At 40.2% G+C, this 18980-nt stretch overlaps 1 protein-coding gene across 1 annotated transcript in view; it reads right to left on the bottom strand.

Annotated features, from left to right (window-relative positions):
- The window catches only part of EFHC2 (EF-hand domain containing 2), a 193733-nt gene that overhangs the window by 19400 nt on the left and 155353 nt on the right, over positions 1-18980 (bottom strand). The window contains 2 exon segments of the mRNA XM_067722738.1: positions 937-1029; positions 2753-2944. Coding sequence (XP_067578839.1) covers positions 937-1029; positions 2753-2944 — 285 coding nt within the window.

Here is an 18980-nt window from a genome sequence, read left to right as displayed (position 1 = left end):
AAGATAGGATAATAGCTCTGACCTCACCAAGTTGTCCTCACAAAGTAAATGAGGTAATGTATTCAAGGCAATGATAACAATGCCTAGAACACAGCCCCAAATGTCAGAATTATCAAGATAAGTATGCTGGGGGGGGTGCTGGAGTCATGCCACGGTAAGCATAAAAGATGACCAGAGTCTGGGTGGCTAGGAGGGTGGTGCCAGGAAGTCAAGAGTCAGGTTCAGTACAAGAAGTGAGGTGTTTCAGAAAGCAGTTGACTGTGCTTCCCTTTTGCAACATCAGAATCTCTGCACTTTACATCTAGTGTTCTAGCAGGACAGAGCTCTGTGCTAATAACACGAGGTGCTCTTACTGCATGTCCGTGGCCATTAGAAACTACTGCTTTGAAAAATCTGCCCTAAATTTTACATCTAAGACTCTCATAACCAATGAGTTTGTACATTTTCATTTTGTCCCAGGAATCTGTGTGCATATAAGTATATCTTAATGTTAAAAAGATAAAATGATACTTCATAATAGGCTCCCTAACATTCAAAATCATGACTCAGTTTTCCTTTTTAACACTTAAATGGAGATGTGTCATCGGTAATAAATAAAAAGTCAAGGGTAAATCAAGGGCAATTAAAGGTAGATGTAAAACCAGGAATAGGGCTTCCCTGGTGGCGCAGTGGTTGAGAGTCCGCCTGCCGATGCAGGGGACACAAGTTCGTGCCCCGGTCCGGGAAGATCCCACATGCCGCGGAGCGGCTGGGCTCGTGAGCCATGGCCGCTGAGCCTGCGCGTCCGGAGCCTGTGCTCCACAACAGGAGAAGCCACAACAGTGAGAGGCCCGCGTACCGCAAAAAAAACAAAAAACAAACAAACAAAAAACCAGGAATAGTCTCTGAAACAAAAATATGCAGGACATTGCCCATGAGGGTGGAGTTCTCACTTACCTGGAGAGTAAGGATCCCAGAAGATCATCATTCAAAGGTAATCAGGAGGACCTGCACAGCCTTTTGATGTCTTTGCTGGGTAATAATTTTTCCCTGCATTAAAACAAAGTAAATGGGCTTGTATATACTTTGTGTCTCTTGAGTAACAATTACACTCTATAGGAAAGAAAACACAGATGTGTCCTAAAAGCATGCACCTGGAAATAAGTATGAAAACTGGTACTGGAATCACAGTAAGGAAAAACAGTAATACTGCATTTCACCAACTGTTTTTCCATTTCACAAGTCACTAGATTCTGTCCTTACAAAGGCCTTTCCATCAGGATTCAGATTCTTGGTTGGTGATAGTACAGCCTATTAAGGCTGTAGCCACGAGTGTTGCTCTAAGTAATCGATCTGCATTCTTGACCACTAGTCAAAAATGGTTCTGATATTTGAAAACATCTCTTAATCTGACAGGCATCTAGAGCCTCCAACACAAGTATTATATGACTGGAGGGTGTTTTTCTAGTCTTTTCCTTGGACCCAAACCTTATAACCTAGAAGCCCCAACCGGGGCCTTAACATTCACCTCAATTTTTTCTCCAGACCAGCCCAACAGTCATTTTCCCCAGCCTGCTGAGGGCACAGAAATGCTTGTCCAATGTTCTAACTCAGACAGTGTTCTTCCAGGCATCAGGCAAAATTAGAACCAACAGGAAAGAAAGTGGGCTTCTTTCTTTGCAGTAGTTTATAAAATGATAGGAGAATGTTTATGTCTAGAATTGGAGCTTGTTGGATCTGGAGAACCTCAGAGTTGTCTGATCAACTAGCCCCATTTTCCCAGGAGGTGTTCCTTTAGCGAAGGAGGGTCACAATTCTCACCCTGGGAAGGGGTACCACTAGGGTGGAAGGCAAGGCCAGGGTCATGCAAAGCTCAGGCCACACATCCTCCAGGAGGCTCAGAGAAGCTTAAAGATTCAAGGAAAAATACCATCTTTATAACAACTCAACAAGGGTGTATTATGGATTAGGAAAAAAACTATTCACAACTAAAATAAACTATGGGACCTTCAACGATATTTAGGGTATGTAGGTAGCCACTTGGGGTGCAGACTTCAGGTTTGGGGATGAAGGAAGGGGTCATGGGGGAAAGAGATGGTAGTGGTCTGTAGTAATAAAATCAGAGGCTAGAGTTTGATCTAAGGTTTTCTAATTCCAGTTGAGTATTCCGTCCCCCCCACTATATCAGTCTGTGGATAAGATGAACACCAAAACATATTAAGATGGAGCTCCAGTTGTTTGTAACAGTGACTTAATAAAGCTCAATGCAAACACGATAAATGTATTCGAAATAGATTATGCTGAGCTTCATTATCTTCAAGGAGAAATAATTTCAAAGAAATTCTATAGAAAGTATACTTGCAAATCCCCTGTTCTGTGTATTATAAAAGTCACACTTATAAATCCCACTTATCACTAAAATAATGTAAAGAGACGACATCTCAGAATTAAACCTTCTAACATTGATTTACTGTGTTTCAATTGAAAACCTCTAGAAACCAATTAAAAGAAAATGCAAAGGGGCAATCCTATTCTTTTGAAGATACAGGGCCTCCCCTATTCCATCAACAAGCAAAGCTCACCATCCATCACTATGAAATATCTGTACCCAGATAATCTCCAAAAATGATTTAAGGTGGCTTTGCTACATGGTGGAGTATGAGAAGACATGTCAATTTTCTTTTTGCCCTTTTTGATAAAATACAAATTCCTTCATTAGTCAGGTTCACAGAAACGTAAATGATTTATTAGAATCAATAAAATAAAAGCTTACTTTTCCTGATCTTGGTATACACAGGTAGCAATAAGTCTTTCAAAATTCTCAAAAGTATTTTTCTTGAGCTGTTCATGGACCTGTGCAATTAGGACATTCGTATCTGGACGGGGATCCTCAGGCACCTGGTAGTGACGTGCAATGGTTATAACGTCTTAGTCTGTGAGTTTCCCGACAGACGCATCATTATTTCTCTGTAAAGAAAATGGAAAAACACTCAAGAAATTATATCTAAGACTATTTTACCTTTTTTTCTATTAAAAATATCCAAATCCCACTTTACAAGACTTTACCAACTGCCCAGAGACAGGTTATTATTTTTCTTTAATTTAATTTCTCTACCTATGAGCAACAGGAAGGCACTCGTGCTAGAATGGAAAACAATAAGCACAACAGCTTATAAATAAAATGGCACTTTGCCCAGAGTCAAACTTCTACCACATAACAGCCTACAACCAGGAAGTAAATTCTTAAAGTCCTCGAATGGTCAAAAATCCTGTGACTAAATACGTGATTTCATTCAATACCTATTAACCTTACTGTATACAAAATAGTAACAGACTTGGGGTTCTGTTTTCCCAGGGTATAAAGCTTATAAATCAGTAAGTTAGAAAGGTGTTTTGGAGATGGGGAAAGCGATTATGCACATTTCTGTAGTAAAAAGTAAAAACTGACACACCCTACCAGTGAGAGAAAAAAGTGAAAAGTGAAAAGAACTGTGTAAAGGTACAGTTGTCTGAGTCTTTAGAAGGCAAATGGCACTGATATCATTTGGCAGAGCAAACAAACAAACAGACAACAACAAAAAAACAAATGACAGCAACACATTCACAATGAGGCCTCAAAGCTTAACAAATTGGCTGACATGTTTTCAATATATTCGCTATATGAAAGCCATAACCCATGCAACAGGCATTAGAAAGAATTACATCAAAATGGTTAAAATGCAAACTGTTATGGTGGTTAAATGAATAAGCTTCCACCATCTAGAAAATCTACTTACTGGAAAAAAATTCAGTTCCCAAGAATCCCAAATAAATGAGGGAATACAAGGTTTGTTCTTCTGTTATAGACTGGTCTTTTGGAATAATATGGTTTTTAGTTCTTTTAAATATTTCTTGTCATTTTCACTATCATTTAAGAGATCTATAGGTTCTTCTGGTCAAGAATTTCCTTAGGTAGAGTGTAGGAAAGCCCACAGCTATGATGTTGACCTACCTGAAGGAACTGTATTTCACCTACATCCACTTATTAGGGTCTCTGGGGTTTTTGTTTTGTTTTGCTTTGCTTTTGTTTTTTTAACGGGAAATGGAGGCCAAATTCAACCAAAAGGACCCCACCATTGCAGCAAGTCAGTTTGGATTAGACGATCAATCAGTAACATTGGCCGGGGGCTCACTATCTGGAAAACACTGTAGTCACTTTGGCATCTGAACTTTTCAGAGTCTATAATCTATTTGGGCTGTCCAGGCATCCAGATAAGCTCCCTAGCTACTAACTGGGAGGGCCACTTGAATGAACTGAGTAATAATAATAACCCTCACCACTTGTTGAGTTCTTGCTATGTGCCAGGTCCTGTGCTGCTGGGTCCTTTTGGCATGGATCATCTCATCTGGCCCAGAAGGTAGATACTAGTATTAGCCCCATGCTACAGATGAGAACACTGAGGCAGAGAAATGTGAAGTAATATGTCCAATGTCACGAAGTCAGAATGCAAACCCCTGCAGTCTGGCTCCAGAGCCCATGCTCCTGCATACTATTCTGTCCCTCTTCTGTTGGGACACAGAAGAAAGAGTGACTGCATGGAGTGGGGCTCATTCAGGGAAAGCTGAAGACAGTGGCTTTTGAGCTGATTTTTTAACAGACCTCTCTATTCCCTTTTCCGTCCATGACCTGTGCTTTGAGGGCTATCACTAACCCACATAAATAAGTAAGAGAAAGTAATTTCAGAAACCCTGAGTCACCAACCATCTCTGACAGAGAGCCAAGTGACCACGGAGGAACCACTCCAAGGGAAGCCCCTGGCTCATTTACAACACTGGTCATGGAATAATCAGTCATGACACATGCACAGAATTGAACACTATGCAACCATGAAAAGTAGGCTGTTGACTGGTATTAATTGGTATGAAAGACATCCATGCTATGTTGATAAATGTAGTATGATCCCAATGAAACTAAAGATACCGGTACATATTGACATATATATGCACAGAAAAAAAGACTGGAAGGATCCATACCAAAACATCTATAGCATCATCCCTGATTGCTCAGCTTTCTTTATATATAGGTATAAAAATGATTTTATACCTATATATAAAATGTCTGCTTTTTCTGAATTTTTATAATTATCAAATATTACTTTTTTTTTTTTTTTTGCGGTACGTGGGCCTCTCACTGTTGTGGCTTCTCCCGTTGCAGAGCACAGGCTCCGGACGCGCAGGCTCAGTGGCCATGGCTCACAGGCCTAGCTGCTCCATGGCATGTGGGATCTTCCCAGACTGGGGCACGAACCCGTGTCCCCTGCATTGGCAGGCAGACTCTCAACCACTGCGCCACCACGGAAGCCCCAAATATTACTTTTATCGTCAGAAAAATACTCATTTGAAATCTTTTTCTTTTTGAGGATAGAAAACGGCATGAAGAAGAAGTTGGCACACTCCCAAGGACGAGGGAAAAGAGTGTCTGCAGCAATAACTAGAAACTTACCACGTATCTTTAACTAAACCTGCTCTAGCCCCACCAGGTCGTAAAAGTTTATTTTCCTCTAGAGGGGTGGGATAGGGAGGGTGGGAGGAAGACGCAAGAGGGAGGACGTATGGGGATATATGTATATGCATAGCTGATTCATTTTGTTATAAAGCAGAAACTAACACACCATTGTAAAGCAATTATACTCCAATAAAGATGTTTAAAAAAAAGTTTATTTTCCTTTTCATTGGATAAACTGAAATTATCCTGACCTCACTGCAGTGAAAATTTATATCTGCTGTGTTCTGCATGCCTGGGTTTTAAACACCTCAGTATTCCACTGCTTTCCATGTCTTTTCTTTTTAAATTTTATTATTTTTTAACAACTTTATTGGAGTATAATTGCTTTATAATGGTGTGTTAGTTTCTGCTTTATAACAAAGTGAATCAGCTATACATATACATATATCCCCATATCTCCTCCCTCTTGCGTCTCCCTCCCACTCTCCCTATCCTACCCCTCTAGGTGGTCACAAAGCACGGAGCTGATCTCCCTGTGCTATGTGGCTGCTTCCCACTGGCTGTCTATTTTACATTTGATAGTATATATGTATGTCCATGCTACTCTCTCACTTCGTGCCAGCTTACCCTTCCCCCTCCCCATGTACTCAAGTCCATTCTCTACATCTGTGTCTTTATTCCTGTCCTGCCCCTAGGTTCTTCAGAACCATTTTTTTTTCTTTAGACTCCATATATACGTGTTAGCATACGGTATTGGTTTTTCTCTTTCTGACTTACTTCACTCTGTATGAGAGTCTCTAGGTCCATCCACCTCACTACAAATAACTCAGTTTCGTTTCTTTTTTATGGCTGAGTAATATTCCATTGTATATATGTGCTACATCTTCTTTTACCATTCAGCTGTCGATGGACACTTAGGTTGCTTCCACGTCCTGGCTATTGTAAATAGAGCTGCAATGAACATTGCTGTACATGACTCTTTTTGAATTATGGTTTTCTCAGGGTATATGCCCAGTAGTGGGATTGCTGGGTCATATGGTAGTTCTATTTTTAGTTTTTTAAGGAAGCTCCATGCTGTTCTCCATAGTGGCTGTATCAATTTACATTCCCACCAACAGTGCAAGACGGCTCCCTTTTCTCCACACCTTCTCCAGCATTTATTGCTTCTAGAGTTTTTGATGGCCATTCTGACCAGTGTGAGGTGATACCTCATTGCAGCTTTGATTTGCATTTCTCTAATGATTAGTGATGTTGAGCATCCTTTCATGTGTTTGTTGGCAATCTGTATATCTTCTTTGGAGAAATGTCTATTTAGGTCTTCTGCCCATTTTTGGATTGGGTTGTTTGTTTTTTTGATATTGAGCTGCATGAGCTGCTTGTATATTTGGGAGATTAATCCTTTGTCAGTCGCTTCATTTGCAAATATTTTCTCCCATTCTGAGGGTTGTCTTTTTGTCTTGTTTATGGTTTCCTTTGCTGTGCAAAAGCTGTTAAGTTTCATTAGGTCCCATTTGTTTATTTTTGTTTTTATTTCCATTTCTATAGGAGGTGGGTCAAAAGGGATCTTGCTGTGATGTATGTCATAGAGTGTTCTGCCTATGTTTTCCTCTAAGAGTTTGATAGTGTCTGGCCTTACATTTAGGTCTTTAATCCATTTTGAGTTTATTTTTGTGTACGGTGTTAGGGAGTGTTCTAATTTCATTCTTTTACATGTAGCTGTCCAGTTTTCCCAGCACCACTTATTGAAGAGGCTGTCTTTTCTCCATTGTATATGCTTGCATCCTTTAGCAAAGATAAGGTGACCATATGTGTGTGGGTTCATCTCTAGGCTTTCTATCTTGCTCCACTGATCTATATTTCTGTTTTTGTGCCAGTACCATACTGCCTTAATTACTGTAGCTTTGTAGTATAGTCTGAAGTCAGGGAGCCTGATTCCTCCAGCTCCATTTTTCACTCTCAAGATTGCTTTGGCTACTCAGGGTCTTTTGTGTTTCCATACAAATTGTGAAATTTTTTGTTCTAGTTCTGTGAAAAATGCCAGTGGTAGTTTGATAGGGATTGCTCTGAATCTGTAGATTGCTTTGGGTAGTATAGTCATTTTCAGAATGTTGATTCTTCCAATCCAAGAACATGGTATATCTTTCCATCTGTCTGTATCACCTTTAATTTCTTTCATCAGTGTCTTATAGTTTTCTGCATACAGGTCTTTTGTCTCCTTAGATAGGTTTATTCCTAGGTATTTTATTCTTTTTGTTGCAATGGTAAATGGGAGTGTTTCCTTAATTTCTCTTTCAGATTTTTCATCATTAGTGTATAGGAATGCAAGAGATTTTTGTGCATTACTGTTATACCCTGCTACTTTACCAAATTCATTGATTAGCTCTAGTAGTTTTCTGGTAGCATCTTTGGGATACTCTAGGTATAGCATCATGTCATCTGCAAACAGTGACTGTTTACATCTTCTTTTCCAATTTGGATTCCTCTTATTTCTTTGTCTCCTCTGATTGCTGTGGCTAAAACTTCCAAAACTATGTTGAATAACAGTGGTGAGAGTGGGCAACTTTGTCTTGTTCCTGATCTTAGTGGAAATGGTTTCAGTTTTTCACCATTGAGAATGATGTTGGCTGTGGGTTTGTCATATATGGCCTTTATTATGTTGAGGTAAGTTCCTTCTATGCCTACTTTCTGGAGGGTTTTTATCATAAATGAGTGTTGAATTTTCTTGAAAGCTTTTTCTGCATCTATTGAGATGATCATATGGTTTTTCTCATTCAATTTGTTAATATGGTTTATCACATTGATTGATTTGCATATATTGAAGAATCCTTGCATTCCTGGGATAAATCCCACTTGATCATGGTGTATGATCCTTTTACTGTGCTGTTGGATTCTGTTTGCTAGTATTTTGTTGAGGATTTTTGCATCTATGTTCATCAGTGATATTGGTAGGTAGTTTTCTTTTTTTATGAAATCTTTGCCTGGCTTTGGTATAAGGGTGATGGTGGCCTCGTAGAATGAGTTTGGGAGTGTTCCTGCCTCTGCTATACTTTGGAAGAGTTTGAGAAGGATAAGTGTTAGCTCTTCACTAAATATTTGATAGAATTCACCTGTGAATCCAGCTGGTCCTGGGTTTTTGTTTGTTGGAAGATTTTTAATCACAGTCTCAATTTCAGTGCTTGTGATTGGTCTGTTTATATTTTCTATTTCTTCCTGGTTCAGTCTCAGGAGGTTGTGTTTTTCTAAGAATTTGTCCATTTCTTCCATGTAGTCCATTTTATTGGCATATACTTTGCTTGTAGTAATCTCTCATGATCCTTTGTATTTCTGCAGTGTCAGTTGTTACTTTTTTTTCATTTTTAATTCTATGGATTTGAGTCTTCTCCCTTATTTCTTGATGAGTCTGGTTAATGGTTTATCAATTTTGTTTATCTTCTCAAAGAACCAGCTTTTAGTTTCATTGATCTTAGCTATTGTTTCCTTCATTTCTCTTTCATTTATTTCTGATCTGATCTTTATGATTTCTTTCCTTCTGCTTACTTTGGGGGTTTTTTGTTCTTCTTTCTCTAATTGCTTTAGCTGTAAGGTTAGGTTGTTTATTTGAGATGTTTCTTGTTTCTTGAGGTAGGATTGTATGGCTATAGACTTCCCTCTTACAACTGCTTTTGCTGCATCCCATAGGCTTTGGGTCGTCGTGTTTTCATTGTCATTTGTTTCTGGGTATTTTTTGATTTCCTCTTTGATTTCTTCAGTGAACTCTTGGTTATTTAGTAGTGTTTTGTTTAGCCTCCATGTGTTTGTATTTTTTACAGATTTTTTCCTGTAATTGATATCTAGTCTCATAGCATTGAGGTCAGAAAAGATACTTGATACGATTTCAATTTTCGTAAATTTACCAAGGCTCGGTTTCTGACCCAAGAGATGATCTATCCTGGAGAATGTTCCATGAGCACTTGAAAAGAAATGTATTCTGTTGTCTTGGATGGAATGTCCTATCAATATCAATTAAGTCCATCTTGTTTAATGTATCATTTAAAGCTTGTGTTTCCTTATTTATTTTCATTTTGGATGATTTGTCCATTGGTGAAAGTGGGGTGTTAAAGTCCCCTTCTATGATTTTGTTACTGTTGATTTCCCCTTTTATGGCTGTTAGCATTTGCCTTAAGTATTGAGGTGCTCCTATGTTGGGTGCATAAATATTTACAATTGTCATATCTTCTTCTTGGATTGATCCCTTGATCATTATGTAGTATCCTTCTTTGTCTCTTGTAATAGTCTTTGTTTTAACGTCTATTTTGTCTGATATGAGAATTGCTACTCCAGCTTTCTTTTGATTTCCATTTGCATGGAATATCTTTTTCCATCCCTTCACTTTCAGTCTGTATGTGTCCCTTGGTCTGAAGTGGGTCTCTTGTAGACAGTGTATATACGGGTCTTTTTTATTTATTTATTTATTTTTGCGGTACGCGGGCCTCTCACTGTTGTGGCCTTGACTGTTGCGGAGCACAGGCTCCGGACGCACAGGCTCAGTGGTCATGGCTCACGGGCCTAGCCGCTCTGTGGCATGTGTGATCTTCCTGGACCGGGGCACGAACCCGTGTCCCCTGCATCGGCAGGCGGACTCTCAACCACTGCGCCACCAGGGAAGCCACAGGTCTTGTTTTTGTATCCATTCAGCCAGTCTGTGTCTTTTGGTTGGAGCATTTAATCCATTTACATTTAAGGTAGTTACTGATATGTGTGTTCCTATTACCATTTTCTTAATTGTTCTGGGTTTGTTATTGTAGGTCTTTTCCTTCTCTTGTGTTTCCTGCCTAGAGAAGTTCCTTTAGCATTTGTTGTAAAGCTGGTTTGGTGGTTCTGAATTCTCTTAGCTTTTGCTTGTCTGTAAAGGTTTTAATTTCTCCATTGAATCTGAATGAGGTCCTTGCTGGGTAGACCAGTCTTGGTTGTAGGTTTTTCTCTTTCATCACTTTAAATATGTCCTGCCACTCCCTTCTGGCTTGCAGAGTGTCTGCTGAAAGATCAGCTGTTAACCTTATGGGGATTCCCTTGTATGTTATTTGTTACTTTTACCTTGCTGATTTTAATATTTTTTCTTTGTATTTAATTTTTGATAGTTTGGTTAATATGTGTCTTGGTGTGTTTCTCCTTGGATTTATCCTGTATGGGACTCTGTGTTTCCTGGACTTGATTAACTATTTCCATTCCCATATTAGGGAAGTTTTCAACTGTAATCTCTTCAAATATTTTCTCAGTCCCTGTCTTTTTCTCTCCTTCTTCTGGGACACCTATAATTTGAATGTTGGTGTGTTTAATGTTGTCCCAGAGGTCTCTGAGATGGTCCTCAATTCTTTTCATTCTTTTTTCTTTATTCTGCTGTGCAGTAGTTATTTCCACTATTTTATCTTCCAGGTCACTTATCTGTTCTTCTGTCTCAGTTATTCTGCTATTGATTCCTTCTAGAGAATTTTTAATTTCATTTATTTTGTAGTTCATCATTGTTTGCTCTTTAGTTCTTCTAGGTCCTTGTTAAATGTTTCTTGTATTTTCTCTATTCTATTTCCAATATTTTGCATCATCTTTACTATCATTACTCTGAATTCTTTTTCAGGTAGACTGCCTATTTCTTCTTCATGTGTTTGGTCTGGTGGGTTTTTACCTTGCTCCTTCATCTGCTGTGTGTTTTCCTGTCTTCTCCTTTTGCTTAACTTACTGTGTTTGGGGTCTCCTTTTCTCAGGCTGCAGGTTCATAGTTCCCGTTGTTTTTGGTGTCTGCCCCTAGTGGGTAAGGTTGATTCAGTGGGTTGTGTAGGCTTCCTGGTGGAGGGGACTGGTGCCTGAGTTCTGGTGGGTGAGGCTGGATCTTGTCTTTCTGGTGGGCAGGACGGTGTCTGTTGGTGTGTTTTGGGGTGTCTGTGAACTTATTATGATTTTAGGCAGCCTCTCTGCTAATGGGCAGGGTTGTGTCCCTGTCTTGCTAGTTTTTTGGCATAGGGTGTTCAGCACTGTAGCTTGCTGGACGTTGAGTGGAGCTGGGTCATAGCGTTGAGATGGAGATCTCTGAGAGAGCTTTCGCCATTTGATATTACATGGGGCCAGGAGGTCTTTGGTGGGCCAGTGTCCTGAACTCGGCTCTTACCCCCTCAGAGGCTCAGGCCTGATGCCTGGCTGGAGCACCAAGGCTCTGTCAGCCACCAGCTCAGAAGAAAAAGGAGGGAATAAAAAAAGAAAGAAAGAAAGAAAGAAAGTAAAATAAAATAATTAAAATAAACAATTAAAACATTAAAGATTATTAAAAATGAAAAATTATAAAAGTAATAAAAAAAAGAAAGAAAGAGCAATCAAACAAAAACACAAGTCCACCAATGATTAAAAAGAGCTGAAAAGTATACTTAAAAAAAAACAGTGGGGGGTGGGGGTCACGGTGTGATGAATTGGGTGATTGGGATTGACATGTATACACTGATGTGCATAAAATGGATGACTAATAAGAACCTGCTGTATAAAAAATAAATTAAAAAAATACATTATGGAAATAGATAAATATAAGCAAAATAGCTTTAATCTTGGGATTATATTATAACCTGTCATCACACAGCATTTTGTTAAGGCACAAGACTTCTAAGAAGTGTTAGTAGAGATAAATAATACCAGAGACTCAACCTTGTTAAGCAGCATTTGTTTCTACATCAAATGACAGGACAGACTTATGTCATCTTCCTTGTCAAATGCTGTATTTACTTTTACAATGTTCCAACTTCGTTACTGAAAGATCCTGTACCCATTTTCTTCTTGGGGAATGAATAACCATAAAATAATAATTTGTTTAAGTGTTAGAAGTGTTATAAATAATAAAGTAATTTCAATGATCTGTAAAAAAACTCCAAAAAAAGCAAAAAAACCGATAGAACCCTAGGACAAATGGTAAAAGCAAAGGTATACAGACAAAATCACACAAAGAAGCATACACACACATACTCACAAAAGGAGAAAAAGGAAAAAAAAAATATATATATTACAAAAAAGGAAGAGAGCAACCAAATCAGTAAACAAATCTACCAATGATAATAAGCTCTAAATACTAAACTAAGATAAACATAAAACCAGAAACCAATTAGATGCAGAAAGCAAACCCCAAGTCTACAGTTGATCCCAAAGTCCACCGCCTCAATTTTGGGATGATTCATTGTCTATTCAGGTATTCCACAGACTCAGGGTACATCAAGGTGATTGTGGAGATTTAATCTGCTGCTCCTGAGGCTGCTGGGAGGGATTTCCCTTTCTCTTCTTTGTTCACACAGCTCCTGGGGTTCAGCTTTGGATTTGGCCCCGCCTCTGCTTGTAGATCACCTGAGGGCATCTGCTCCCCACTCAGACAGGACAGGGTTAAAGGAGCAGCTGATTAGGGGGCTCTGGCTCACTCAGGCTGGGGGGAAGGAGGGGTATGGAGTGCGGGGCAAGCCTGCGGCAGCAGAGGTCAGCATGACGTTGCACCAGCCTGAGGCGTGCCGTGTGTTCTCCCGGGGAAGTTGTCCCTGGATCCCAGGACCCTGGCAGTGGCAGGCCGCACAGGCTCCCGGGAGGGGAGTTGCAGAGAGTGACCTGTGCTTGCACACAGGCTTCTTGGTGGCCGCAGCAGCAGCCTTAGCGTCTCACGCCCGTCTCTGGGGCTCGTGCTGATAGCCGCAGCTCGCGCCCGTCTCTGGAGCTCATTTAGGCAGTGCTCTGAATCCCCTCTCGTCGCGCACCCTGAAACAATAGTCTCTTGCCTCTTAGGCAGGTCCAGACTTTTCCCCAGACTCCCTCCTGGCTAGCTGTGGTGACTAGCCCCCTTCAGGCTGTGTTCACGCCGCCAACCCCAGTCCTCTCCCTGGGATCCGACTAAAACCCGAGCCTCAGCTCCCAGCCCCGCACGCCCCGGCGGGTGAGCAGACAAGCCTCTCGGGCTGATGAGTACCGGTCAGCACCGATCCTCTGTGCGGGAATCTCTCCGCTTTGCCCTCCGCACCCCTGTTGCTGCGCTCTCTACCATGGCTCCGATGCTTCCCCCCTCCACCACCCGCAGTCTCCGCCCGCGAAGGGGTTTCCTAGTGTGTGGAAACCTTTCCTCTTTCACAGCTTCCTCCCACTGGTGCAGGTCCCATCCCTATTCTTTTGTCTGTTTTTTCTTTTTTCTTTTGCCCTACCCAGGTACGTGGGGAGTTTCTTGCCTGTTGGGAAGTCTGAGGTCTTCTGCCAGTATTCAGTAGGTGTTCTGTAGGAGTTGTTCCACATGTAGATGTGTTTCTGATGTATTTGTAGGGAGGAAGGTGATCTCCACGTCTTACTCCTCCGCCATCTTGAAGCTATCTCGCTTTCCATGTCTTTATGTGAGGATTCCAAACAAGCTGCCCCACACTTAAAGCCGCCCTCAGTCGTGCAGGACACCAGGGGCCCCTGAGTGGTGGCCAGGGTGGCTGCTGCACTCACACGAGCCAGGTCCTGGCACCAGCGATCCCAGTCAGGCAGTGCAAGCCTCGCCCTACTAAACCCTTTGCCCTGTGTTTGCCACGTGTCCCTTCTTTAGGACCCACCTCACCCTGTCAAACTTTAATGGGCTTCACCAAGAATGAGGAATCTTTTCAAAAGTAGCACATTCCGTTTCTTTTTATTGTGGTGAAATACACAGAACACAAAATCTGCCATTAGTGGCATTTAGTGCATTCATAATGTCATGCAACCACACCTCTATTTGTTCCAAAATATTTCTATCACCCCAAAGAAGCAATCACTCCAGTTTCTTCCTTCCCCCAGCCCTCTCCCCACCTGGCCACCACTAATCTGCTTTCTATCTCTGCAGACTACCTATCTGGATATTTCATATAAATGGAGTTATGCAGGATGGTCTCTTGTGTCTGGCTTTTCTCGCTTAGCATAATGTGTTCATGTTCATACATGTTGCAGCAGGTATCAGTACTTCCTTCCTTTTTATGGCTGAATAATTGTCCATTGTTCGAATGTACCACATTTTGCTTATCTATTCATGCATCAGTGGACATCTGGGGTTGTTTCCCCCTTTTGGTTACTGTGAATAGTGCTGCTATGAACATTCATGTACAGGTTTTTGCTTGAACACCTGTTTTCAATTCTTTAGCTATATACCTAGGAGTAGAATCACTGGGTCATAAGTAATTTTATGTTTAACTTATTGAGGACCCACCAAAATGTTTTCTGCATACTCCATTTTTGCTAGCAGCAGTCACAAAAACAAAGGTCCAACTTCCATCACACATAGCCCTTTCTCACTTAAACCTTCAGAGTGAACCTCAAATACGATCTGAGAGCAAAGTCTCATCTTGGTACTTCCTGCCCCATCATTTAAGGAAAATAAAAACGCACTTTAAAAAGTAGCCATAATTTTAGAGATCTGGTATTCTGTGATTGCTATTGTTCATCTTAAAGACTCAAATGGCAGTCACCTTTGCCTTTACTCAATATTGTACTATGCTTCTGGCACTAATATTTTATACAGATCATTACAGTAATATTTAATTAATCTTATAAGGGATGCTGCCATGATTTTCTCTCCATTTTTTTAATTAAAGCCATAAGACTAAAAGAAAAGCCAAACTGCTCTAAGGTATTGAGGTAACTATGCAGAATTCTGAAACATGAAATGCTAAATAGTTTTACAAGACATAATTCCATTAAAGTCACCCAATCAAGTAATGGTGAATCAAAAGTTCATTTTTTTTTCGGTACATGGGCCTCTCACTGTTGTGGCCTTTCCCGTTGTGGCGCACAGGCTCCGGATGCGCAGGCTCTGCGGCCATGGTTCACGGGCCCAGCCGCTCTGCGGCACGTGGGATCTTCCCAGACCGGGGCACGAACCTGTGTCCCCTGCATCGGCAGGCGGACTCTCAACCACTGCACCACCAGGGAAGCCCCAAAACGTCATTTTAAAGGTCTGAATCTCGGGGTATTTTCTTACATATCGAATTGTTAAAGTGTAAGCAATGTCTTTCAAACAAACTAAAAAAACTAGTTTCAATGTAAACAAGGGCTCAAGAGTCTAAGCCTTGGGCCCTAAGGCTTACAAGAAAATCTGGTTGAGCCTAAATTAAACCAAGCGGCAATTTTAATGACAGTTAGATAGCACCCTATCATCTCCTTCAATTTGATATTCAACAAATAAAATGTGTTTCACTTTGTCTAATCAGAAGCCAGGCACACCTGCTCACATCTTACATTCCCTCAGGTTTTCTGTTACTTGTGGGCCTAAGCTGCCCATACAGAGTAGAACACCCTGCCTTCCCATAACTTACGTCCTAGCCTGGCATAGTGCTGGACTAGTGTGTTGCCAGACCGCAGAGAGTAGTAGGGACAGCTGGTAGAATATGTGTCAGAGGAAGGAGAAATGGAAAGATAGATCAAATGGAGCCAGTACAAATGTCTTACCAGATTTTGCTACCAGCCTAACTATAGCTCAAAACCATTTACAGAGCTCTTCAATCTCACTGGAGAACAAAGCCGTTACACATGGCCATGTTGGCTGGGTACTGCCCACCTCCAGGGAGAACATTTATAGACTTATGGTATAAATTGTGTCCCCTGGAGTTGTGTGACATGGTGGCCTCGCCAGAGAAGCCAAGGGACTCTGGAGAAAAAAGAAAAAAAGAGGTCACCACAGACTATAAGAAAATCATCTACCCCAACCTGGGTCACAACCTGTTTGCAATTGGGAGGCAGTGTGGTTTAGTGGGGAAAATGGGAGCTTCCGAATTACACAGACCTGGATTAAAATTGCAGCCCCACAAATTCGCTAATAAATGGGAACTTTGGCAAATTTTTAACTTTTCTGAGGCTCTGTTCCTTATCTGTGAAATTGGACAAGACCACCTGCTTCACAGAATTTTATGTTACCGAAGGAGCCAGGATGATCCTGTGAAAACGTTAAGTCAGATCATATCATGCCTCTGTTCAAAAGCCTCTGAGGGCTTACCATCTCTCCTGAAGTTGCACCCAAAAGCCTCATGATGGCCTACCAGGCCCGACATGATGCGGCCCCTCTTCTACTCTCTCTCTCAGACCTTGTCCCCTCTCTCTCTGCACCCACCATACTGCGCACCTTGCTCTTCCTCAAACAAGGCAGGCACATCTGTTTGGGTGTCATCTTCTCCATGAGGCCTTCTCTAACCATCCTTTTCAAAAGTGTGACCCCTCCCCCTATAAGCCTGGCATTCCCTAACCCCTTCTCTGCTCTCTCTTCCTCAGTGGCATTCATCATACGCCAACCTAGTATATCATTTATTTTCTTATTCTGTATATCATCTTTATTCCCCTGCCAGAACGTAAGCTCCACAGAGGGCAGGGCTATTTGTCTGTTTTGTTCATTGCTGAATCCCCAACACATTCAATAGTCCCTGACACATAGTAAGCACTCTGTAATAAATAGTTTTCTGAATAAATGAAAAATGAGGGTTAAGTTTGCAAGGTATGAAAAGCATTTAGCTTTCTATAGTGCCTGGAACTGTATGAATGCTCAATAAACAATAGCAATTTTTATTCTCATCATCCCAAAATGAGGACAGTTTCATGTTGTATTAAATTGGATGAGTTACCTCCTTTAAGCAAGTTTATCTTGGAAAAATGTGAAATGTCTTTGATGAGTGAAATCATGGAATTTATCACAGAATGTAAATGGAAGATGGCACACTTGTTTTAAATAGTCAAATTCAGGATTTAAGTCTGAAGTGATAAAGTAATAAGCTCCAGGTGTGCCTTCCTTTATATAATGGATAGATTTGAGACACTGCACAAATGCTTAACTCTTAGAATTCAAATTAGATGCCCCCTTTCACTCTCTATTACATATAAAGATACTCTATCTTCATTTTGGTCATTTTTAATTGGCATTGGCACCTAATACCTTAGCTTTAAATTCCTCTAATATCTGTCAAGTTGTTAACGACAAGCAAGCACACTGAACTCTGAAAATAAGTTCTTCAGAAACTAAAGAATCTTTTGACAGTATAATAATTACTGCCAAATTTCTCTGCTTTGTAAATTGATTTTCTGATGTATTTTCTCAAAGAGAAGTACATCTGCATTGAAAATCATTGGGCTTGTTTTCTTATTCCAAATAAATGTAAGCAGCTTCTAGTTTTCTATTACTGCTCTAATCTTCATTTCACATCAAATACTATGGCTTTTCCTGTTTTGACATGTAGTGGAATGTACATGGTAATTTTGATTTATTTAGTTTGAAATCCAGTATGTCTTGGTGCACTCAACTTTGGGGTTGTTTAAGTGTAGCCAAACAAAATGAGATATTCTCATGCAGTTAACAGTAATTGCTGTATATTATTAGCAATATTCTTCATAGGGGTACAATTTTAGAAACCCTTAAAAACGCTCATCTATAATTCTTCTACAGTTTGGTACAATATGCATTTAAGCAAGCTAAGACAACAGTGAGGTTTCTTTTGTTTTTTGTTTTTTAAATCATGTCAAGATTTTTGCAAGATTTTTGCATCCAGCAAGTGGACGCCGGGATGATGGTGCTTAACTTGCGATGTGGGCAGAGAAGAATGAATATGCATTTCATTTACAAGCAAAGTGATTCGTTTTCTACCACCTTCCTTTTCATTAACACCCATCCTGTGTTCAGGGATTATTTGTCTCCAAGCAAACCTCACTTGTTTGGCTTTTTGTTTTTAACTCTTTCTCATTGGTGGCCAGATGTGATGTTTTAGAGGCCATGCTAAGCCCTGTGACAACTGTGGGTTCTTACATGGAGGGTGACCTCATATAAGCCCACAGGTTATTTACTAGTCACATGATCGGCTGAACACAAGACAAGATCTGTGCCTTCCGGTACTTAAAATCAACTTCGTAATTTAAGACTTACTCATGTCAAAACATATCAAACAAAATATAATCAGATTCTTAATTGTTTCTGAGCACACACTTTAAAATATAAAATTTATTGGTTTTACTCCATTGTAAAAGGAACACATTTCTAAATATAGAGAATTTGGATAATATATAAAAGCAGGAAAAAAACCCATACACGCTCCCACCATCCAAATATAACCAAGTAATCATTCTGGTATACTTCCTCACACTCTCTTTTCTATGCATGGGTATCTACTTGTCTTTTTTTTCTTAAGAGTTGTAAACATATTCTATAGTCTGCTTTTTTCCTTTAACTAATACATTTCTTATCATCACATATTCTTCTGAAACCAAAATGCTAATCCATTCTTCTATTATTGGATATTTTGTGCGCTTTTCTCAAATTTTTATATAAATAATGTCATAATGTACATATTTATGCATAAACATTTGTTTGTATTTAAAATTATTTCTGTTACTGTCCCAGAAGTACAATTAGGTGGGCAAAAGAAAAGGACATTTTAAAGGATCTTGATACATGGTGTTAAATTGCTTTTACCCTCCCACCAGCAACAAGAAAGAGGCCACAGAAATAGATACTATCATTTTTAAAAGTGTTTCCTAACTCATCAGGTAAAAA

The sequence above is a fragment of the Pseudorca crassidens genome, chromosome X, assembly GCF_039906515.1.
Source record: "Pseudorca crassidens isolate mPseCra1 chromosome X, mPseCra1.hap1, whole genome shotgun sequence".
Classification (NCBI taxonomy): domain Eukaryota; kingdom Metazoa; phylum Chordata; class Mammalia; order Artiodactyla; family Delphinidae; genus Pseudorca; species Pseudorca crassidens.
The sequence above is the reverse complement of the archived record's forward strand: the minus strand, read 5'-3'. Positions and strand labels throughout refer to the sequence as shown.